Source organism: Larimichthys crocea, chromosome XII, assembly GCF_000972845.2.
Source record: "Larimichthys crocea isolate SSNF chromosome XII, L_crocea_2.0, whole genome shotgun sequence".
NCBI lineage: Eukaryota > Metazoa > Chordata > Actinopteri > Sciaenidae > Larimichthys > Larimichthys crocea.
The window spans coordinates 896293-914649 of record NC_040022.1 but is presented as its reverse complement, the minus strand read 5'-3'; the positions used below and the strand labels follow the sequence as shown (position 1 = coordinate 914649).

The 18357-nt window shown below is 43.3% G+C and overlaps 1 protein-coding gene across 5 annotated transcripts in view; it reads left to right on the top strand.

The window, feature by feature from the left end:
* The window catches only part of cacna1ha (calcium channel, voltage-dependent, T type, alpha 1H subunit a), a 147177-nt gene that overhangs the window by 43196 nt on the left and 85624 nt on the right, over positions 1 to 18357 (top strand). For 3 of the 5 annotated variants that reach the window (XM_019262858.2, XM_019262856.2, XM_019262859.2), the window contains exons 1-2: positions 5121 to 5262; positions 6477 to 6946. In XM_019262858.2, coding sequence (XP_019118403.2) covers positions 6501 to 6946 — 446 coding nt within the window. In that variant the 5' untranslated portion in view covers positions 5121 to 5262; positions 6477 to 6500. Of the gene's footprint in view, positions 1 to 5120; positions 5263 to 6117; positions 6200 to 6476; positions 6947 to 18357 lie in introns of those variants that run through there. The other 2 variants (XM_019262857.2, XM_027285433.1) reach the window with 2 other exon arrangements.

Genomic DNA, 18357 nt, shown 5'->3' with positions numbered 1-18357 from the left:
TGCTTCTTACATCAATCTTCCAAACATTCAAATAGGTTATCCCGGTTACATCTTCTTCCCATCAAATGGGTTTTATTGGGTCCCTTAACCCATGGAGTAAACGTGTCTGTGAATGTCTATGTTTATGGTAAGGTGGGCAGAGCAGAAGTTTAAACACACGTGCGTACAAAAGCGGTAGGTGATTAACATCAGTAAAACGATATCTTCTGGGTACTTGAAAGTACTTCAGTATCATTGTGGTTTTCCACCACAATGATACCTGATATCATGGAGATTTACTTTTCTAGCACACACGGTGTGTCGGTGTGAAGAAAAACTTCTTTCTTCTTTAATCAAATCTTTCAATCTCATCCGATGCCTCGTTTTTTTTTTCAGATACAGAATTTGTGAAATGAAAACCCATTACTCTGCATGTGTGTGTGTGTGTCTATCCAGTGGCTTTCCTCTTTCCTGCGCTGTAGCTGGTAGGATCAAGTGATGGTCACTGATGAGAAGGAGATGAGAAAAGCAGGAAGAAAAGGCTGGATGATGAAAGCGTGGGAGTCAGAGTGGAGATGGGAGGATGGAGGATGGAGGATGATGGGATGGGATGGGGGGGGTGGGGCAGTGGTCGGGAAAAGTCAGGGAGAGGAAGGCAGAGAGCGCGGGCTGACGGAGGACTATTGATTATCTGCGGGATGCACACGGATTCATATTGATTTAGACTGGTGGCAATACGTATTGTATAACTGGATTAAAGACAGTGTGTGAGGAGAGATGTTTACTTACAGATATAACACAGTTTGTGTTTGTGGGAATTTGTGACTGGATGTACTTCTGTAATTGTTTTGGTATCAGCAGTTCAGTTGCAAGTTCAGGAGTGATTTTTATTGTGTACGAAAAGAGAAGCGAGCCATGAAAAATCAGATATTTTTTACCTCCATGAGGCAGAATGTGCTGCTAGGTTGGTATCGGGACAGCGATTTCGTAAGAGATGCCTTGAGCAAATTCAAACCAGGCTTTCAGGCTTTGTACACACAGCTGAGAGTGCAGTGAAACTGGAGCCAACATTAGCAAAAGCCTCATGGGAGACATTTTAGGGCCAAGCCTACGGTAATGAGGATATGAGCTCCAACTCTGTGCATGATGGAAAGCCAGTATGGGGGGGGCAGCAGGGGGAGTGGGAGAGAGGGGGTAGACAGGTGGGAGAGAGAAAGACAGGTGTCAGAGGGCTGTGTGCTGGTTTTGCACACAGCTGAGAATGAATGGACACACACACACGCACACACACACACACACTCACAGAGCATTTAACTCCTGTAATTACTCCAGTAAGTCCTGATGGGTATTACTTTAGATAATGTAATGTCCCATTTCACAGACACATAGCGGCAAAAGTGTGATTCAGCTCGTCTGGGGAGGCTCAAGTAAACCGTGTCAGTATTAATCACTGCCGCGTGAGCTGAAATGGAAACCCATCTCCAATACCAATACTACACAACCACGAAAAAGCAAGCTTTCCTCCTTTTTAACATTGAACTTCATCGTTTTTGTGTGTGTCTCCGTTATCCTTTCAGTTTCACTACTTCAAACGATTCCTTAATTGGCTTTTGAGGACATGGCTCCACTGCCACGGGGCTCTGAAGGAGAACATCAACCTTTTGGCAAATTATTGTTTTGATCATCTTAGCTTAGTGTGGCGATAAGGTTGGCAGCAGCCTCACGTCGGCCGCGCCCCGGCATTTATCCCAGTTTGTTCCAGTGTAGCTGATGCATCAGAGTGATCTGTGAAGTCCACAATGTCGCTCCGGGGCAATGCTCTTCAATAAAACACTGAATTACTGGCAATGTGGTCATAACAAATCTCATTGTAACATGCTGCATTAATCAGCGAGCGCAGCTGCCAAAAGGTTGGTTGACTAAAGTAAACATTTTGTGAGCTGAGAGTTCGTCATCCTAAAGATCTGTGTAGAAATGACTGCTGCTTTTGTTATGCGGGCTCTTAATTGATTGGAGGTTTTTTGAGCTATTCGGTGTCTTGACAAGGTGTTTAAGAAACTCACTGCAGGCATTTCAAATTAGGGAAGATGGATTTGTGGCTTGGAAAGCACTGAAGTTTCACATCCACTCTGATTTAGCTAACAGTGCTGCTTTGCCTTCGGTCTCAGTCGTGACAAGCGAGTAGGATCAGTCATCCTGTGTTTTCTTCAGTCGGCAAAGCAGCTTTCTGATCTCAAGGTGAATGAGTTTAGTGTGAAACTAAATCTAAATATTTAGTCTGTTCACACTATTGATCCAGTCTAATTCATCCCCATAGTTACCAGTGACACAAACAACCAAAGAAGATGTCTACTCCTACTCCTACTAGAGAGTAAGTGGTCTACATGTGTAGATTATTGTTTCATATGCCTGTGTGTAAACACACAAAGATTAAAGGATTACGTCAGGTTGTTGGGAGATTGGCCCGCTGCCCTTCACATCCATTATGAGATATGAGCATTAACACCAATGCATTCACTCCATGCCTCCCCTCCCAGAGTAGAGTTTATGCCAACTATGTGACATAATGTAGTAAAGGATGAGCTCTGAAGTGACTTATCTAATATGTTCTGTGATATATAGATAAAAAATCTGAAATTTAACACAGCCTCTAGCCTTATCCTTAAAGAAACTTAACCAGGACGAACTGATCTCCATGTTTTTCCAAACGAGTGGCTCATATTTCTTCTCTGCAGCGACTTTTAGCCGCAGTCTTCCACGTTTCCCTCTCCGGAGCGAGAACAAAAGCAGCTCTGGTAATTCACAAGAGTTTTATTGGTTTTCCTGTGTTAGTGTGGAGCGCCGGGCGTGAGCGATCCACCAGGAACACATGGACAACTTTTCTGACTTTGTTTCTCTGCCCAAGTCTCCCACGCACTCGGTGTGTCTGAATGACGCGCTACTTTTTTCTGTGACCACGTTTGACTGATGTTATTCTCATCCCATCAGCTGTCACATCCAACTGAACCCCCGAGGGATTTGATTCCAGACAGGAGCTTTTCTTTCATTCTCCCTAAACCTGATCTCAATTACTGTCATGTTTCTGGCAGGTCCTTCTTCTGGTGTGCAGAGTTGGCCTTTACAGTATGACACTAAACTTTACTGGAGTGTAAAGCTCCATCCAACAGCCTCGCCTCTCTCTCTCACCTCTCCCTGCATCTCTCAGTTTATCACACTGAAACACTCTTCATTAAATACAGTGTATGTATTTGTGATCGATCACCCAGGCAGCATGGGAGTTGAAATTGAATTGTCGAATCAAATTGCCTATGAAGACGTTGACGCGGCAGCAGTTGCCTGATTGAATACAAATGCGCTGAACAAAACATGGATGATAACGATGATGAGAAAACGCATAAACAAACAAAACAACAAAAAAAGCAGAGTTTCTCATTAGTCGGGCTTCAGTTTTACATCTTGACTAGAAAATAAGGGACGAAAAACATTGATTGGTTGTGTTTTTCCAATGTTGGAAGTCATATTTATAAATAAAACTGGCATTTATTAATGCAATATTCCATATTAATGGCAGCACAGTTATCCTGCGAAAATTAAATCAAAATATATAAGGAAGAAGGCACGTTCTAAAATACAGTCCATTTCTGGCTGTGCCAGGTGACCTCCCGTTGACCCCCCCCTCACACATGAATCCCAGATAGCATAAACTGACTGTGGTCAGCTCTGGAGATATCATAAGCTATACGGAACGGATGTACAAAACAGGTCCAGTTTGGAGTCCTCTGGCCCAGCAGACCGGCTCCTGAATGTAAAAAGATTAGGAATCCAGATCCGATCCAGCTAACTCAAATCTGGTAATATAAGTTCAAATAAAACTGGATCTGGATCCAGCCCTGTGATGAACTGGCGACTTGTCCAAGGTGTACCCTGCCTCTCGTCCAATGCCAGCTGGTCTCCAGCCGCCCCGTAAAAAACCTGATGAGAATAAAGTGGTTAGAGAAAATGGATGGATGGCTCATCTGGACATGCAGATCTATGCAGGACTGGCTGTCAAAGGTATTTATGGCCTAATTATTCCAAAATATACATAAACCCAACTCAGCTGTGTCACAAAAAAAATAATTTATGAATATAGCTCTTTGAGACATTTTTATTATAATGGAATTAATTATATAAAGAGACATTTTGAGTTTTCGTCGCTCAGCAAAAATGGTTCTTCATTAGCAGATTTATGTGTTTGTGTCTTTTGGGAACTAAAGTGTCCTGCAATCACATCTGTGACCACCATGACTTGAAGTCTTCTTTTTTTATTATGTCTGTGGACGGCTATCTGCAGTCCATCAGATATCAGCTATTAACCTCAGCGAAAATATTTCTAATATTTACATGTGTTTTTTTTTTTTTTTTTTCTGAAAGAGGAGATATGGACACCTAACCTAACTAACCTTATAGTGTGTTACTGTAGGCTACATATTAGGAATATCGTGGACGATATGAGTAATAATAATATAATAATAATAATAATAATAATAATAATAATAATAATAATGAATACTAATGGTTCCTTGTGTTCCTGTCACACCCACACAAGGTATATGCTAATATATGATTCATACCGTTTCCATCACTGCCGCTGTCGTGCAGTAGTGATGCATGAGACATCGCGGGGCGTGCGCGCCCAGCTTGGCTCTCTCCGTGGCTCTTCCGCGCGCATGTGTGTGTCTCTCCCACCGCGCGCTACGTCCGTGTGGCCTGGGCATCACGTCACGTGTCAGGGCTCCCGGGTCCTGGGCCAAGTTTTTTTTTTTGTTTTTTTTTTTTTTTTTCCCCTTCCCTCTCTCCTCTCTCGTGTCAGATCAACCACGGCGGAGCTTTGAAGCGCGGTGTCCGACCCGCACGGTCCGACCCTCTCACAGCGCGCATCTCCGCTCCACGCTGCGTAAAACCAACACCTCAGCGAGGATGGACGGATGGATGGATGGATGCGTGGATGTGGATAGATGTGCCCGTTTAAACAAATGAAGACCACTTCAAGTGATTCTTTGATTACTTCCTGTGATTTTTCTCGCAAAGAGCGGCTCTCGGATTACATTTTGATCTGTGAGAAACAAAAGAAGTGAGGAGGTGTGTTTTTTTTTTTTTTTTTTTTTTGTTCTTGGTGAGAGGGTAGAAAGAAAGAAAGAGAAGGAAGGAAAGCTCCGGGTTGCTGAGAAAAGGCTGGGTGCGCTAGAAACACGGAAAGTCACGGATCATGCTTATGGGAACTTCCGATTCCGTCTCGATAAGGTATTTTAAAAAAGAGTAAAGTTGTTCTGTGTGCCTGTGATGTTTGAATATCCACCGAGTCCAGGACCGAGTCCACTTTTTAATGACGAAAACACAAAAACAGGTGATAGGCGCTCCGATCCCCTTATTTATTCCCTTTGACAGCCTTTAAAATGTGAGTACTCTCACACAGCCATTCTGCAGAGAGCATGTTTAACTATTTCTCTTTTTCTTTTTCTTTTTTACAACCCCCCTGAGGAGAGCAGATAACTGCCTCAGCCGTGAGATGCGCTTTTCTCATTTACCGGCAAACGATGAGACAATAAAGCCCATTACAATAATAATAAATAAATAAAAACCTTAAAAGAGAAAAGTCTGTTAGCTGGATTATGATGAGTAATGTTTCGATGTTATTCCACTTATGATAATAATCAGGATTTGTGTGGCATTTATTGTGTTTCTTCCTCTCTCTCTCTCTCTCTCTCTCTCTCTCTCTCTCTCTCTCTCTCTCTCTTTGCGCATTCCCTGCCCACCATTGCGTGGTGTGGGCTAAAAAACCTCCAGTAGACCAGAGACAGAGCAGTCCATCTGTTCAATCACATAGCAACAGGAAGAGCGAGGAGACAGAGTAAAGAAAAAAAAAACTATTACCAGCATATCACAGTATAATGCTGTGGCACTCATACAGTTTATTATCTTATTGTAATGACTTTCTAACTATATGGAGTCAAAAAAGCAAATATTAGCCCCTCTGTGGTGCTCCCTAGTGAGTTTACTGTATTATTGTATCTCTTGTATCATCTATATTTGATGTTCCAGAAGAGATTTCTTCATTTTCTTTCCAATGTAGCGATCGGTTTATTGTCAAGTGTAGAGAGAGACGCAGAAAGAGGAAGTGTTTGAAGTGACAAAGAGCTTTGTGAAATAAATGCTCATGAAAAGCCTCGAGCGCTGCCAGGTTAGTAAGCGAATATTGAAAATCTGTGTCTAGATTGATTGGAAGCGAGTACTTTTGTTGCTGAGCGAACAGAGGAGGAAACCGCCTGAGTGTTCCTTTGGCTCATCGTGTGACTGCTCTTTGCTGAGTTGCTCGTCTCTTTCCGCCGCTTCCTTTTCTGTCACCGTCTCTCTGCATCCTTCTCCTCCTCTACACCTCTGTCTCTGCTGTCCATGTATCCACCCCTCCCACTTTCCTTCACCTCTCTCTAACCTCTCTCCCTCTGACCTCCCTTCAGAGTGGCTCTGCCTGACGCTCTATCATGACTGATGGCGAGGGGAGAGCGCGCTTTCAGTACGCAGAGTGCCCGGAGGGGCAGGAGCAGCAGCAGGAGGAGGTACAGGAGGAGGTGAGGCTCGCTATACCTACAGCCTACAGGAAGGACAACCCGGGTCATGATGTTGATCCTGGAGGAGGCCATGATGATGTGGAGGAAGAAGAGGAGGAGGAGGAGGACGTGCAGAGTGGTCAGGGCGAAGGAATAGAATGGAGTCCTGAGGTTCAGGAGCATGAAGATCAGGAACCAGAGCTGGAAGTGGAAGTTGGACCAACATTGGGAGTTCGCATCACAGCTCCTATTCGTGATCCAGACTGTGTCTCTGAGGAGGAGGAGCAGCAGCCATACCCGGCACTCTCCCCTGTGGCCTTCTTCTGCCTAAAGCAAACAACGAGGCCTCGCAACTGGTGTCTTCGCGTGGTTTGTAACCCATATCCTTTCATGTGATGGAAACCTGACTGACACCTGGTAAGACCAAATATGTCCTCGCTCCCGCGTGCGTGAGGATCGCCAAGCTCACGCACATCACTCGTTTTAAAAGGTTTGTCGTCCATATGCTGTCGAGTCCAAAACACGGCAGACTGCATGATGAGGTAGTCAGCTGTCCCTAAAATTAATGTTAGCCATTTAAAATGTAGCAACTGGCTTGTTCCTTCGAGACTAAACAAGCACCAGTAGTTGGCTCCATGCTGGTGAAACATGACAGGTCATTAGTCCAACCACCGGGGTTAGGATGCCATTGTTTGGCCATATAAGATGACTAATGAATATGAGATGACTAACGAAGTGTGCAGCTGTATATGTAGAAATACCTGGCATTGCTGCCGTTGTCTTGAACCCGTCCTCACCGGGAACACGAAGGATGTTTCTCTCCTGCCCTGGCTTTAGATTTGGATGGTTTCCATCTTGTTTCCTGGTCTGTGCTTTTCCGTACGGCTAAAAGAAGTCATTAGTCACCAAATTCAAATCATTCGCTTGGTCAGGCCAAACCACGTTGGTACTGTTGGGTTATATATAAAGTGTGGCCTCAACAGGAGCCACTGACGGCGCATTTAGGCTATGAAAAGTAGATTCAGATGCACATTAAAGCTGTTTGCTGTGTAAATACTTACAGTACGTCACATGTTTGCATTGAGGCATCATCAGCGTTAATGTATGACAAAGTGCAAAGTGAGAGCTCTTTGTCCATATTGATGTTTCCAGAGTCTGCAGGGAGTCCCAGTGCAGGAAATGGTGCTTCTTCTCTGATTATGTTTGCATCGTTTCTGGGTTTATGTTCTTGTTTTGGTGTGTCTTTACCCGGGTTCATCTCAAGTTGTTTCTTGGATCAATCAATCCCTTCATCATATGTTTGAAGAAGCCCCTCTCTTTTATCACTCGTTAGCCGTACAGGTTAAATACTATATTTGAGGTTATCGCAGGTTTTCTGGTAGCCATTTTGTGCTAAATCAGTCGTTTTCATTTTAAATGCAGGGATGTCGAATAAGTAAAAAAAAACAAGTTTTCAGCTGCTCGCTTTTGTTTTAGTGGCTATTATTACCCCTGAGTTGAACATCCTCCCTGGATAATTTTCATCTGTGGGATGTTTTAGCACACAGGCGCATAGACAGAAAAGAACATAATGTGCATCCGAATTCAAGTACTATGAAAAGAACTTGAAGATGAACCACTGCAATGTTGATGCGGGGAGGTGGGTGGCGTACAAAAAACAAAACAAAATCAGGGCAGTCATATTTATTTGCTAAGTACATTTCTGTGTTCCTGGAATCTAATCTGCAGGGTATTGAAAGTGTAAAAATACAAGCAAAAATCATAAAGCGCAAGCTCGTTCTTTGTCCTCATGTACTCCTTCTCTTCTTGTGTTGTGGGTAGGTTATAGCTGCTATAGATGCTGGCTGACAGGCTCCATCCACAGATGATTTCTAACAGCACGGCATGATGTTTTTTGGTATTGTGTGTGTGTGTGTTTGTACAGGCCTATAGTGGAAGTGGGGGTGTATCTTTTTTGGAGATGTATCTTGACAATGCGTGTGAAGTCTTAGAGGAAATGGATACTGTCGACAGGTAGACGAACAGCTAAGTGTGCGCAGTTATTTCATAGCTGTAAAGCTTCTTGTAAAGATTTATTTACTTCTGTCACCTCGAGGAAGGGGAGTGGATGATTCATATCTGAGTCAGACAGACACAGTGGCACGGTCAAACCCACGTCAATTGGCTGTCTGAATGGGTCAATGCACAAAAGCTAACTCACTCTAATGACTCTGTTCGTGACAAGGGTTGAATATGGATCTTATGCTACCTGGCTTTGGTGAAATGCTGTTTCGATCAGGGATGGAAATTGACCTGTTGATATGTGCATCTCTGGTATGAGAGGGAGCGTATTTTGTGCAATCTTCTGTGATGTCCACTTAACCGTGCAGGAAAAGACACATGCATTTAGCTGGGATAGAGCCAAAAAGTTACAAGATGACAGGAGAGGATGGGGATTAGGAATTCCTCAACGTTGGTAGCGGTTAAAATTTGGTTCCAACATTAAAGGGGTGTAATGAGCTAATATCAGCTGATATGTTGGTTTAGCTCCACTACATGTGACTAAATAGCCTCTTTCATTAGACCTTTTCTGTCTTTTTAATGCCCTTATCTCTCAAACTTCATGCCCCTAGTTTATCTCTAATTTAAAATAACACTGATGAAGTCATTAGAAAAGCTCCCTCCAGAGTCAGGGAAGACATTATGCATCTGTTTTTAAAAGTCTGAAAATGTAAAATGGTTTTTAAGGTTGGGCTAACAGGGAGATTGTGATATTGCAATATCTTAAAACTGGTGGACCTGGATGCCATATCAGCCCATTGTCTGCACCATCACGTATCCATGACAAGTCAAAAGCATGTCTACCAGCTCCAAAAGGGAATTTCCCTGTGGGTATTCATATCACAGCGTTACATCTTTATTACTCCGTGTAGGCACTAACGAACCGGCGGAAATGGAAGGCACGTTACCCTCGCTTGAAGAACAGACGTACTCTAACCAAATTAAAATATTACACAATAAGGGAGGCTTGCCCCTGCAGTACGAGCGATCGCATCCAAGTTAGTTAGAAAATCATTTAAAGGGGAGATTGAATTGGCAGACCTGTGCAGGCATTTTTGGAAATCTTACAAAGGCACATCTTGTTGGCTGTTTTTAAATGAATACAGCATAAAGTGGTAAGGAGTGCCAAGTGCATTACATCTTATGCTTCTATCAGGCAGATCAAGAAAAGAGGGCGTATTTAGATATTTCAAAGTCTGGACACAGAATTTGTTTTAACATTAAAAGAAAAAAGAATAAATATTTGAATTGTATAAATCCTTCAAGAGTCTAAAAATGATCCATCCTGTTGGACGTGCATGCTTAAACACATAGAGCATAAGGCTCGGCAGCCCGCTGTTTGGCAGATGTTGATGTTGCATTACATGATGCCTGTTTTGTTCACAGCACTGTAGCAGGAATAATACTGCAGTGGCTGCTGTGGTATACTACTATAACGCAGATACTCCTTTGGTCAGCACATGTGCCTTTTTCCTGCTCATGTCCTGATTTCTAGCTGATAATATAAGATGTGTTATTGTTTGGGGACAGCGAGGACTGTTTGTACCGCGATAGCATGGCTAATGAGTAAGGCGCACACTGATGTCTCCGGACAACTCTTTGTGTTTTATTCCCCAGTGTGTGTGTGTGTGTGTGTGTGTGTGTGTGTGTGTGTGTGTGCAGGAGCCACTGTATAAGCATTGCAGGGTTGGTGGTCCACCGTGGGTTATGTAAATATTATTCGCAGCGTAAATGCTCTGCCACTCAACCACACAAAGGCATGCACATATTTTAAAGTGTGAGACCAGAGAGGAGAGACAAAGAGATAAAGAAAGTTAAATGCTCGTCTGATTTCTATTTTTATTTTCCATTTCTTGAAACACGTCATATCTTTTCTCATCCAGTTCTACCTGCTGCAAGAAATCGATTCTGTATTCTTCAGCTTCTTCATTATATGTGACCCATTCATTATGTTTATTATTCGCCCCATCATTAATCAGCTGACCTCTCTTGTCTGCACACACACGTCTTGTGACGTGCAGAAAAATTTTGCTTAAGCTGCAGCGGCGAGCTGGTGAAGCTATTTATTTTATTTATTGCTCCTGACTTGTCTGCCATTCAATACAATGGAAAGGTGAAGCCAGCATGGATTTCTCTTTATTGGCTTTCATTTTAAACGAGACGCAAAGGCCAGTGACTGCCTTTAGATAAAAGCCACACTTATGAGAAGGGCAGCTTTGGATTTGTGCGCCCATGTTGAGATACTTTCCTGTTGATGTGTTCAAGCTCTGAGATTGTCATCTGCTGAATAACAACGTTCTTTAGTGCCAGAGATGTCTTTGCTCCTTAAAGTTTTTTTTGTTGTTTACTGTGATTACTCATCTCAAGCAAGTTAATCTTCTGAAGTCGAGGGCCGAAACGATTAGTTGATTAGTTGAGCTGTTGATTAATGGACGCAAAATTAGTTTAATTAATGTCGTGGATGCTGGTCGCTGCCCTTCGAATGTGAAGGTTTTAAACTTTAGTTTGTCTGATATGATGTATGAATTCTGTCTTTTTGGGGTTTTCATAAACTGTTGTGAAAATATCACCTTTTTACAGGCATTTAACACAAGTGTATCAATAGATTCAGCACATGAATTCATACTGCAACATCATTAATATACTTCTAAAGTCTACAGAGATGAATAGAAAACCAGTGGCTGCTTGTTTGGCAGTAATGTAAAGCAGGTAGCAATCCACAGGTTAAACCAGCGGTGTGGTCCTTTTTTAAAGAAAATCCTGTGGACTCTATCCAGTCTCTAATGTAGTGCGGTCCATTATAACTGAATCGACTCCTGCTAATACCTCCTACAGTGCTGTCACAAGACTGAATGTTTAATAGCTTGCTGGTTTGATGGCGTGATAGAATAACAAGCTGATTCAGGCTGATTAGATCAGATTCGGGGGCCAGACGAGGTTAATCTATTACAGATGAGTGGATTCATCGTGCTATCTGTCTGCATTAGTCATCCTATACTCTAAACATGTTGAGAGGGCCTCTTGCACTTCCTTAATAAATGAATACTGCCGAGGCACAGCGCAGCGGTCGGTGTTGGCTTATTTGAAGGATCGGAGGCGTTTGCAGGATTTTATTTAGCCCTCATTTGTTTCTCTTGGCATCTGAAGGTTTTGGCAGGTTGGACTGTCAACCAGTTGTGGGTAATTGGAGGCAGATTTAAAGCTTTCCGATAAGACGGATAACCAATCAAAGTTCAAATCTCCAGCATGAAGGATCTCATCCAAATGCAGACTGGGATAAGTGTGGACTTGTGGATGATAAGAGGGGCCTCACTGTTTGCTGAGGGGGGTCCTGCAGTACAGGAGTGATAAAATGACCCATAATAAGCTCTGTCTCCAGGGCAAGACGTTTGAATTGTCCACTTCCTCTACACAGTGATACCATTTCAAAGCTCTCTTTCTCATAGCGTGTGTGTTTATGTCTCAGAATGACTTCATCGCTGCAGTGTGAGGGATGAAGAGAGTTGGCCTTGATGTCAGCTGGTTGTCCTTCTCCCACTGCCACTCAGACAGGCGTCCTGAGGTGTTTGTGTGTGTGTGTGTGTGTGTGTGTGTGTGTGTGTGTGTGTTTGTAGAAGCACGCACACAGGCTTCTGTGCATCTCTCCCTCTCTGCCAGTCTCAGTGCTCGTCTTGCTGTATTTATATTGAGCAGTGCATCTGTGTGTGTGTGTGTGTGTGTGTGTCTGAGAGAGAGTTTGGTGACTCATTTTATTTGGCCTGTGCTCATGATAACAGCAGATTGGAGGTCATGAGGTGTGTATCGCTGCAGAGACAGAGGGATCCTGTCTGACGTATGAAGTCCTGGCACACCCGGCACACTGTGTGTGTGTGTTTGTGTGTATCTTCTATCTTGTGTATTTGCAGTTTAACTCTGAGTTGTGCTCTATAACAGAGGAACAAACTTCCACTTCAGCTCTTGCCATGCCATATACTTACATCCGTAGAACCAAAGCATTCACTGACTCTCTCTGCTTGTGTAAAACCATGAGCAGTCACAAAATGCTCCACGCCAGCCAACATGGAGTCAGCAATACGCCAACAATAATAGTGCTGCAAGCTACTCAGCAGGCCTGCGGCACACATGCCTCGACAAACGTCTTTTCTAATTAGCAGATTTCTACACAGAATTAAATCCAACTTCACCCCAGAGCATTCAGAGATCTCATTCAGTTCTCTTTACACTTGCTTAAAGTCAGAACAAAAAGCAGAAGTTATAAACCCGCTTTCCATTTATAGAAGAGTACACATTTGACACATATTGACATCATTTAAGGAAACAGAAATCGACATTTTGTAGCCAACATAGTTTTTACTTCACCCCCAATTTCCACGCCGTGTTGCGTGTGCGCTGTGGCGTGGAATTTGGGGGTTCAGCTCCGTGTTTAATCCGCGGCTGTGCGAGCAGCTACACAGGGAAGCTCGAGCTGGCGGAAGACACAGAAACGGCAAAGAGAATTAACTAGGTATGATGTTTATACATGTAGAAGCACATAAACCAAGAAAAATGACCAAATCTGAGCAAGTAAACAAAGTCTGGCAGGCTAAATGCTCCCAGTAGGGTTTGAGGTCGACCAAAACAGCGTTTCGGCCATGACGTGCCGAAAGCTGAAGAGATGTGCTCGCTGGGGTTTCAGGGTCACACTAGTTAGAAGATGGTGAGGCGAGAGGATGCAATAAGCAAGTATTATGTGCTGAATACACATTTTCTAGGAATTTATAATAGTCTATTCATAACTAGCACAGATTGCTGAAAGGTGTCAAGCAGTGAAAGCTGGTATGAAATGCTTATTCAGAATCATAGATTCATTATTTATTATTATTTATATTTATTATTTGAGCAGACTTCAGCAGCTTTGTTTGCAGAAAATATGTTTACAGTACAAAATAATAAAAAAAAAAGCAATGCTTTAGTACTGAAACTCAGCCCTATGTGGATCATCACTGTTTCTCAGAAAGTCACTGCAGTATTTAGCCAAACATAATAAGTAAACACATTTTTCAAGGTAATATTCGGCCCTCCAGGTGGTTTTTTAATGTTCATATTTATGTGTGTGTGTGTGTGTGTGTGTGTTAGTGGTTGAGTAGGTGTATGTGTCCACAGGGTGTTAAGCTGTGTGTGTCGTGGGATTACTTCCAGTACAGTAGGATCTTTGTTTATCCCCAGGCTTCGCTGTCTGCAGGCTGCTTCGCAAAATGATCTGGAACTAATAGCTGACTTTCATGTGTGTAAATGCAGGGCGTGCGCGCACATACAAGGAGCGCGCACGTGTGTTTATACTCAACGGTATGTTATGTGTGTGTGTGTGTGTGTGTGTGTGTGTGTTTGCGTGCAATCACCCACACCCTGTATTTAAGTAGTGACCCTCTCCTGCCTCGGGCTCTGAACGTCTGACTCCACAAAGCACTTCAGAGTGTCTGTGTGTGTTTCAACTTTGGAGTGTTTGTGCTGCTGCGTGTGAGATTATGATACCACCTGGTTTATGGACAGAAACGATGTAATCGGCCTGCCATGGTTGGTTTGAGTTCATTTAACAGATTCTTTTGTCCACAACATACAGTAAGTTGGAGGTAAATGTTTTGGTGTTGAGATTGAAGCCATAGTTCTCAGTTAGATTAGAAGATTGACATCCCTCAGTACAGCAAATATTAAACTACATCCAGCAACTGGTTATCCTAGCTTAGCATAAAGACTGGAAACAGGGGAATGGCCAGTTTGACTGGTCCAAGATATATCTCAATAATTAACATGTTATATCTTGTTTGTTGTAGGTAATACAAAGACATGACGTGTCTGACATGATGCGACACATTCAGGATTTCCCCGTGATGTTGCCAGGCAACCTGTGAGAATTTGTGCATAATTAAACAAACAAGTCTTAAATTAACAAGCTTTAAATGTTCCCTTTTTTCATTGTGTTACCTTTGGATAGAGTCTTTCATTCTTTTCGGAAGCAAAGCTTAACCAGTTGCTTCATCTGTCACATGATTACATCGAGGGTGAATGAGCGAGGGTTAAAGTCGCTGATAACTACAGCGAGATACATAAAAAGGCATTGTGTGGACACGTGTTTCAGCCAGGCCAGCTTGTGGTTGTGCTTCATCAGAGCATACTGATGAGTCCGTTGTGTCAAAGGTTAAAGGTCGATCCGAGTGAATCTGTTGGCTACTGGTGGTTCAGGGTCACAGCGGTAATCTGTTGAGGAGTGAACATCCCTCGGCTGTCTGAACACAGCGAGAGAGGTCATATCTGTCCTGGGTGTTGATAATATATCGTTAAAAAATCCAAATCTTGTCTGTATGCACTGCAGTCTTTGTCACTGCTAACTGCACAGTTGGCCTGGGGAGAGCTGCAGACAGACATGTGTCACCTCTGTGACACATGGTGCTGCCAGACACTTCTTTCCACCTGCCAGTGATGAGCTTCACCGAGAGGACAAGCGTCCTGATACTATCAGACAATCCAAGAATAGCCGGTTAGCCATTTCACATTACGTTACTGCTCTTATGCAGAATTTAAAACATTAAAATCCGGCATGTGATAATATAAAAACACTGAATGCAGACAGGAACTGATAGGGCTGGAGTGAATGGATAGTTCTCTCTGTAGATATGAGGAGATACCAACAGTATCTCAGATTTGTCTTTTCACAGCTGTCAGTCAAGTTCCCTGTTTTTGGCACTGCCACACTGATTGGCCATCCTTTATCATGGGAGGGTTTTTTTTTTTTTTATCGGCAGCTGTTGCCATGGCTACGCATCGTGTTGATGATGATGGTCTCAAAGTGTATTCTGTGTTACCACCGATCAACCCACCACCCAAAACCTGCTCTGTCACTCTCATCACGGAAATCTACACAGAAAATGTGCTGCAGTCTCTCTTCATCAAAACCCAGAATAGACTTAGAAGGACGACGGGAAATGACTGTGTGTGTGTGTGCAGCAGGTGGTAGGTAAAAGACAGAAAAGACAAAGAATTTAGGAGAAAGAGAGACAATGATGGATGGATGACACTAAAGGGAAACAAAAGTCAAGAAATGGAGGAAAAAGAGGAAGCGAATGAAGTCTGGGATAGAAAACAGACGGGGTGGAGGTCAAAGAGAGAGGACAGGAGGCAGGAGAGCAGGATGTTGGAAAAAGGTGGGAGTTAAAAGTCAAGAGAAGGAAAGGATGAAAGGGATAAGAGAGAATCAGGACATGGAGAGAGAGAGAGAGAGAGAGAGAGAGAGAGAGAGGGATGATGGAAGAGGAGAGCTGCACAAGACAAACAGGAACACGGCGAGAAGTGAAAAGGACAGAAATTGGTCATTTAAATCCAATCTGTTCTGCCCGCCGCGCGCACTTTGCCGCCGCCGCGCTCTTGTCTGACAGTTTAACACAATGTTAAGACAATCACAAGTGTGAACGATGAGCACGTACCTCTGTGCCCTCGCAGCCTTTGTTGTGTGTGTGTGTGTGTGTGCTTTGTCTTGATCTGCTACTTGACGGCTGCTGCAGTGAAGATGCAGTGGCTTTTTCGTCCTCAAGACACAACACCTCTCTCAAACCAAGCCCTCCCTCCCTCCTCCCCCCTCACCCTCGCCCTGTCTCTCTCCAAAAAAAGCTGCAGCTGAATAATGGGCGCTCTTTCTTTGTTTCTCCTTCTTTCGCCTCACATTCCTTTGTCTTTCCTCGCTGCGAAATCCTGACTGCAAACGCACCGAAGCACTTTTTAAAAAAATCTATTTTTTTCTATTGGATGCAGGGATCAGTTATGCACGTTCTTTTTCTTTTTTTCTTTCTTTCAGTGTACCGCAGTATGAAATATGCATTTGCACACACACACATACTCATGCAAGGCAACGGGATGTTTTTTAATATCGAGACACTTGCTGAGATAAATTGTCATGGTGTTTCTTCTGCTCTCATCATTCCTCTCATTGTCTTAGGATTTGACATGGACTCCCAGGGTGTATTGATTTATGTGTGTGTGTGTGTGTGTGTGATGTTGGCCAGTGGGTTGAGCTGGAGAGGAATAGAGTTCAGTAAAAGTGGATTTATCCAGGCTATAAAAAATAGGAGATGGAAAGACAGAGAAGGTGTAATTGAAAGCTGAGCTACCACAGATTCAGAGGGACCACTCAACCTCCATAGTGCATCTTCAAACACACACACACACTTACTAATACACACTTCAAGATGCAAGAACTAACGTGAAAAGGCGATAATGTATTTCTTTTTCTGGAGGAGGAGCTGTGAAGGGGAGGTCAGCACAGTGCTCCCCAGGGGCCGTGCAATCGTGCTGGGGTTGGGATCGTCAGTGTACCCCCTCACAGATGGCTGGAGCTCCTTCTCTTCATCCTGTGCTTAGCACGCAGTTATGTTTTTAGGTCATATGGCCTTGTTGCATTTGTTGTTTAGTAGCTACAGTGCTGTTCCTAATGAGCTTTTTTTTGTTGTTGTTTTTGGTGTGTGTGTGTGTGTTGTGTGTGTTTGCGCTGCATGTGTGTTCCTGCTGTTCTGAGCGTTTTCCCCCGCAGTCAATAACACAAATGTGAATAACACAGCAGCCTTCACATTTTTTGCTGATCACATTACTGTCTGAAAGATGGCTGGAATGACAGAAACACACACACACACACACACAGATGCATTTGTAATGGCCTACTTTGTATGGGCAGCTTTTCATTTCACACAGCAGTGTTTTGGAGAATTATGTATGTTAAGAAGCGTGGTGGGAGAGCATGCATGGATGCACATCCGTGTGTGTGTGGTAGTATGAAACAGTGATGTAGAGATAGATGAATAAATAAAAGATCTGGGAAACCCATCAGCATCTTGCACTAGGTTGTCATGGCAATGCGGACAGCACAGCAGTGTGTGTGAGCGAGAAAAGCAACGGAGATCATATCACTGCAACGTATTCAGCATGTATGTAACTTTGTCTTAGCTCAGGCTTCCTAACAACTATTTCTCTCTCCGTCAATCACAAAAATCAAATAACGCTTTTCCACGTGGGGTGGAGTGATTTGTTTGGCGTTGTAGGGTGATATTTATGCATGTTAGGCTCTTTTTATGCATTTTGGAAGTACTCAGTAGTTCATGTTATGTTTTTGCAGTTAAATGTAAAAAGTAAAAGACATCTTGTTTGTTTTTTAAGGCTGCTTCTTGTGAGAAATGTGTGGCTCTATGCCAGCTGGGCGTCCGTTTTTGTGTCTTTATGTTTGTGTGTGTAAGTATAAGAGATGCTTTTACAGCAGCTGTGTATAATGGATACAGCCTGATACTTAACTGCATCCCCGTAGAGACTTAAAAAAAAAAAAAACAACCTGCAGCTCTGCAGCACGTGTCTCTGCTTTGTCTACAAAAATGGTCCTGCATGTACCATGTAAGTGTGTGTGTGTGTGTGCGTGTTGGAGAGAGATAGACAGTGTGCATGAGAGTGTAGATAAGAGGAGTGTGAAGACACAACGGCAACCTAGTTTTGCGGCGGAGTGGTGATTGAAGGTTGATGGTGAAGAAAAGTGCCGGGTGAATTTAAAGTGCATGTGCAGAGTTTAATGAAAGCAACTTCAAACGGCACACGTGTGTGTGTGTGTGTGTGTGTGTGTGTGTGTGTGTGTGTGTGTGTGTGTGTGTGTGTGTGTGTGTGTGTGTGTGCATGAGAGAGAGGGAGAGAGAGCGTTAGTGGGCAAGATGGGTAGAGCGAGAAGTCTAGGACAGGGGTTCTCTCG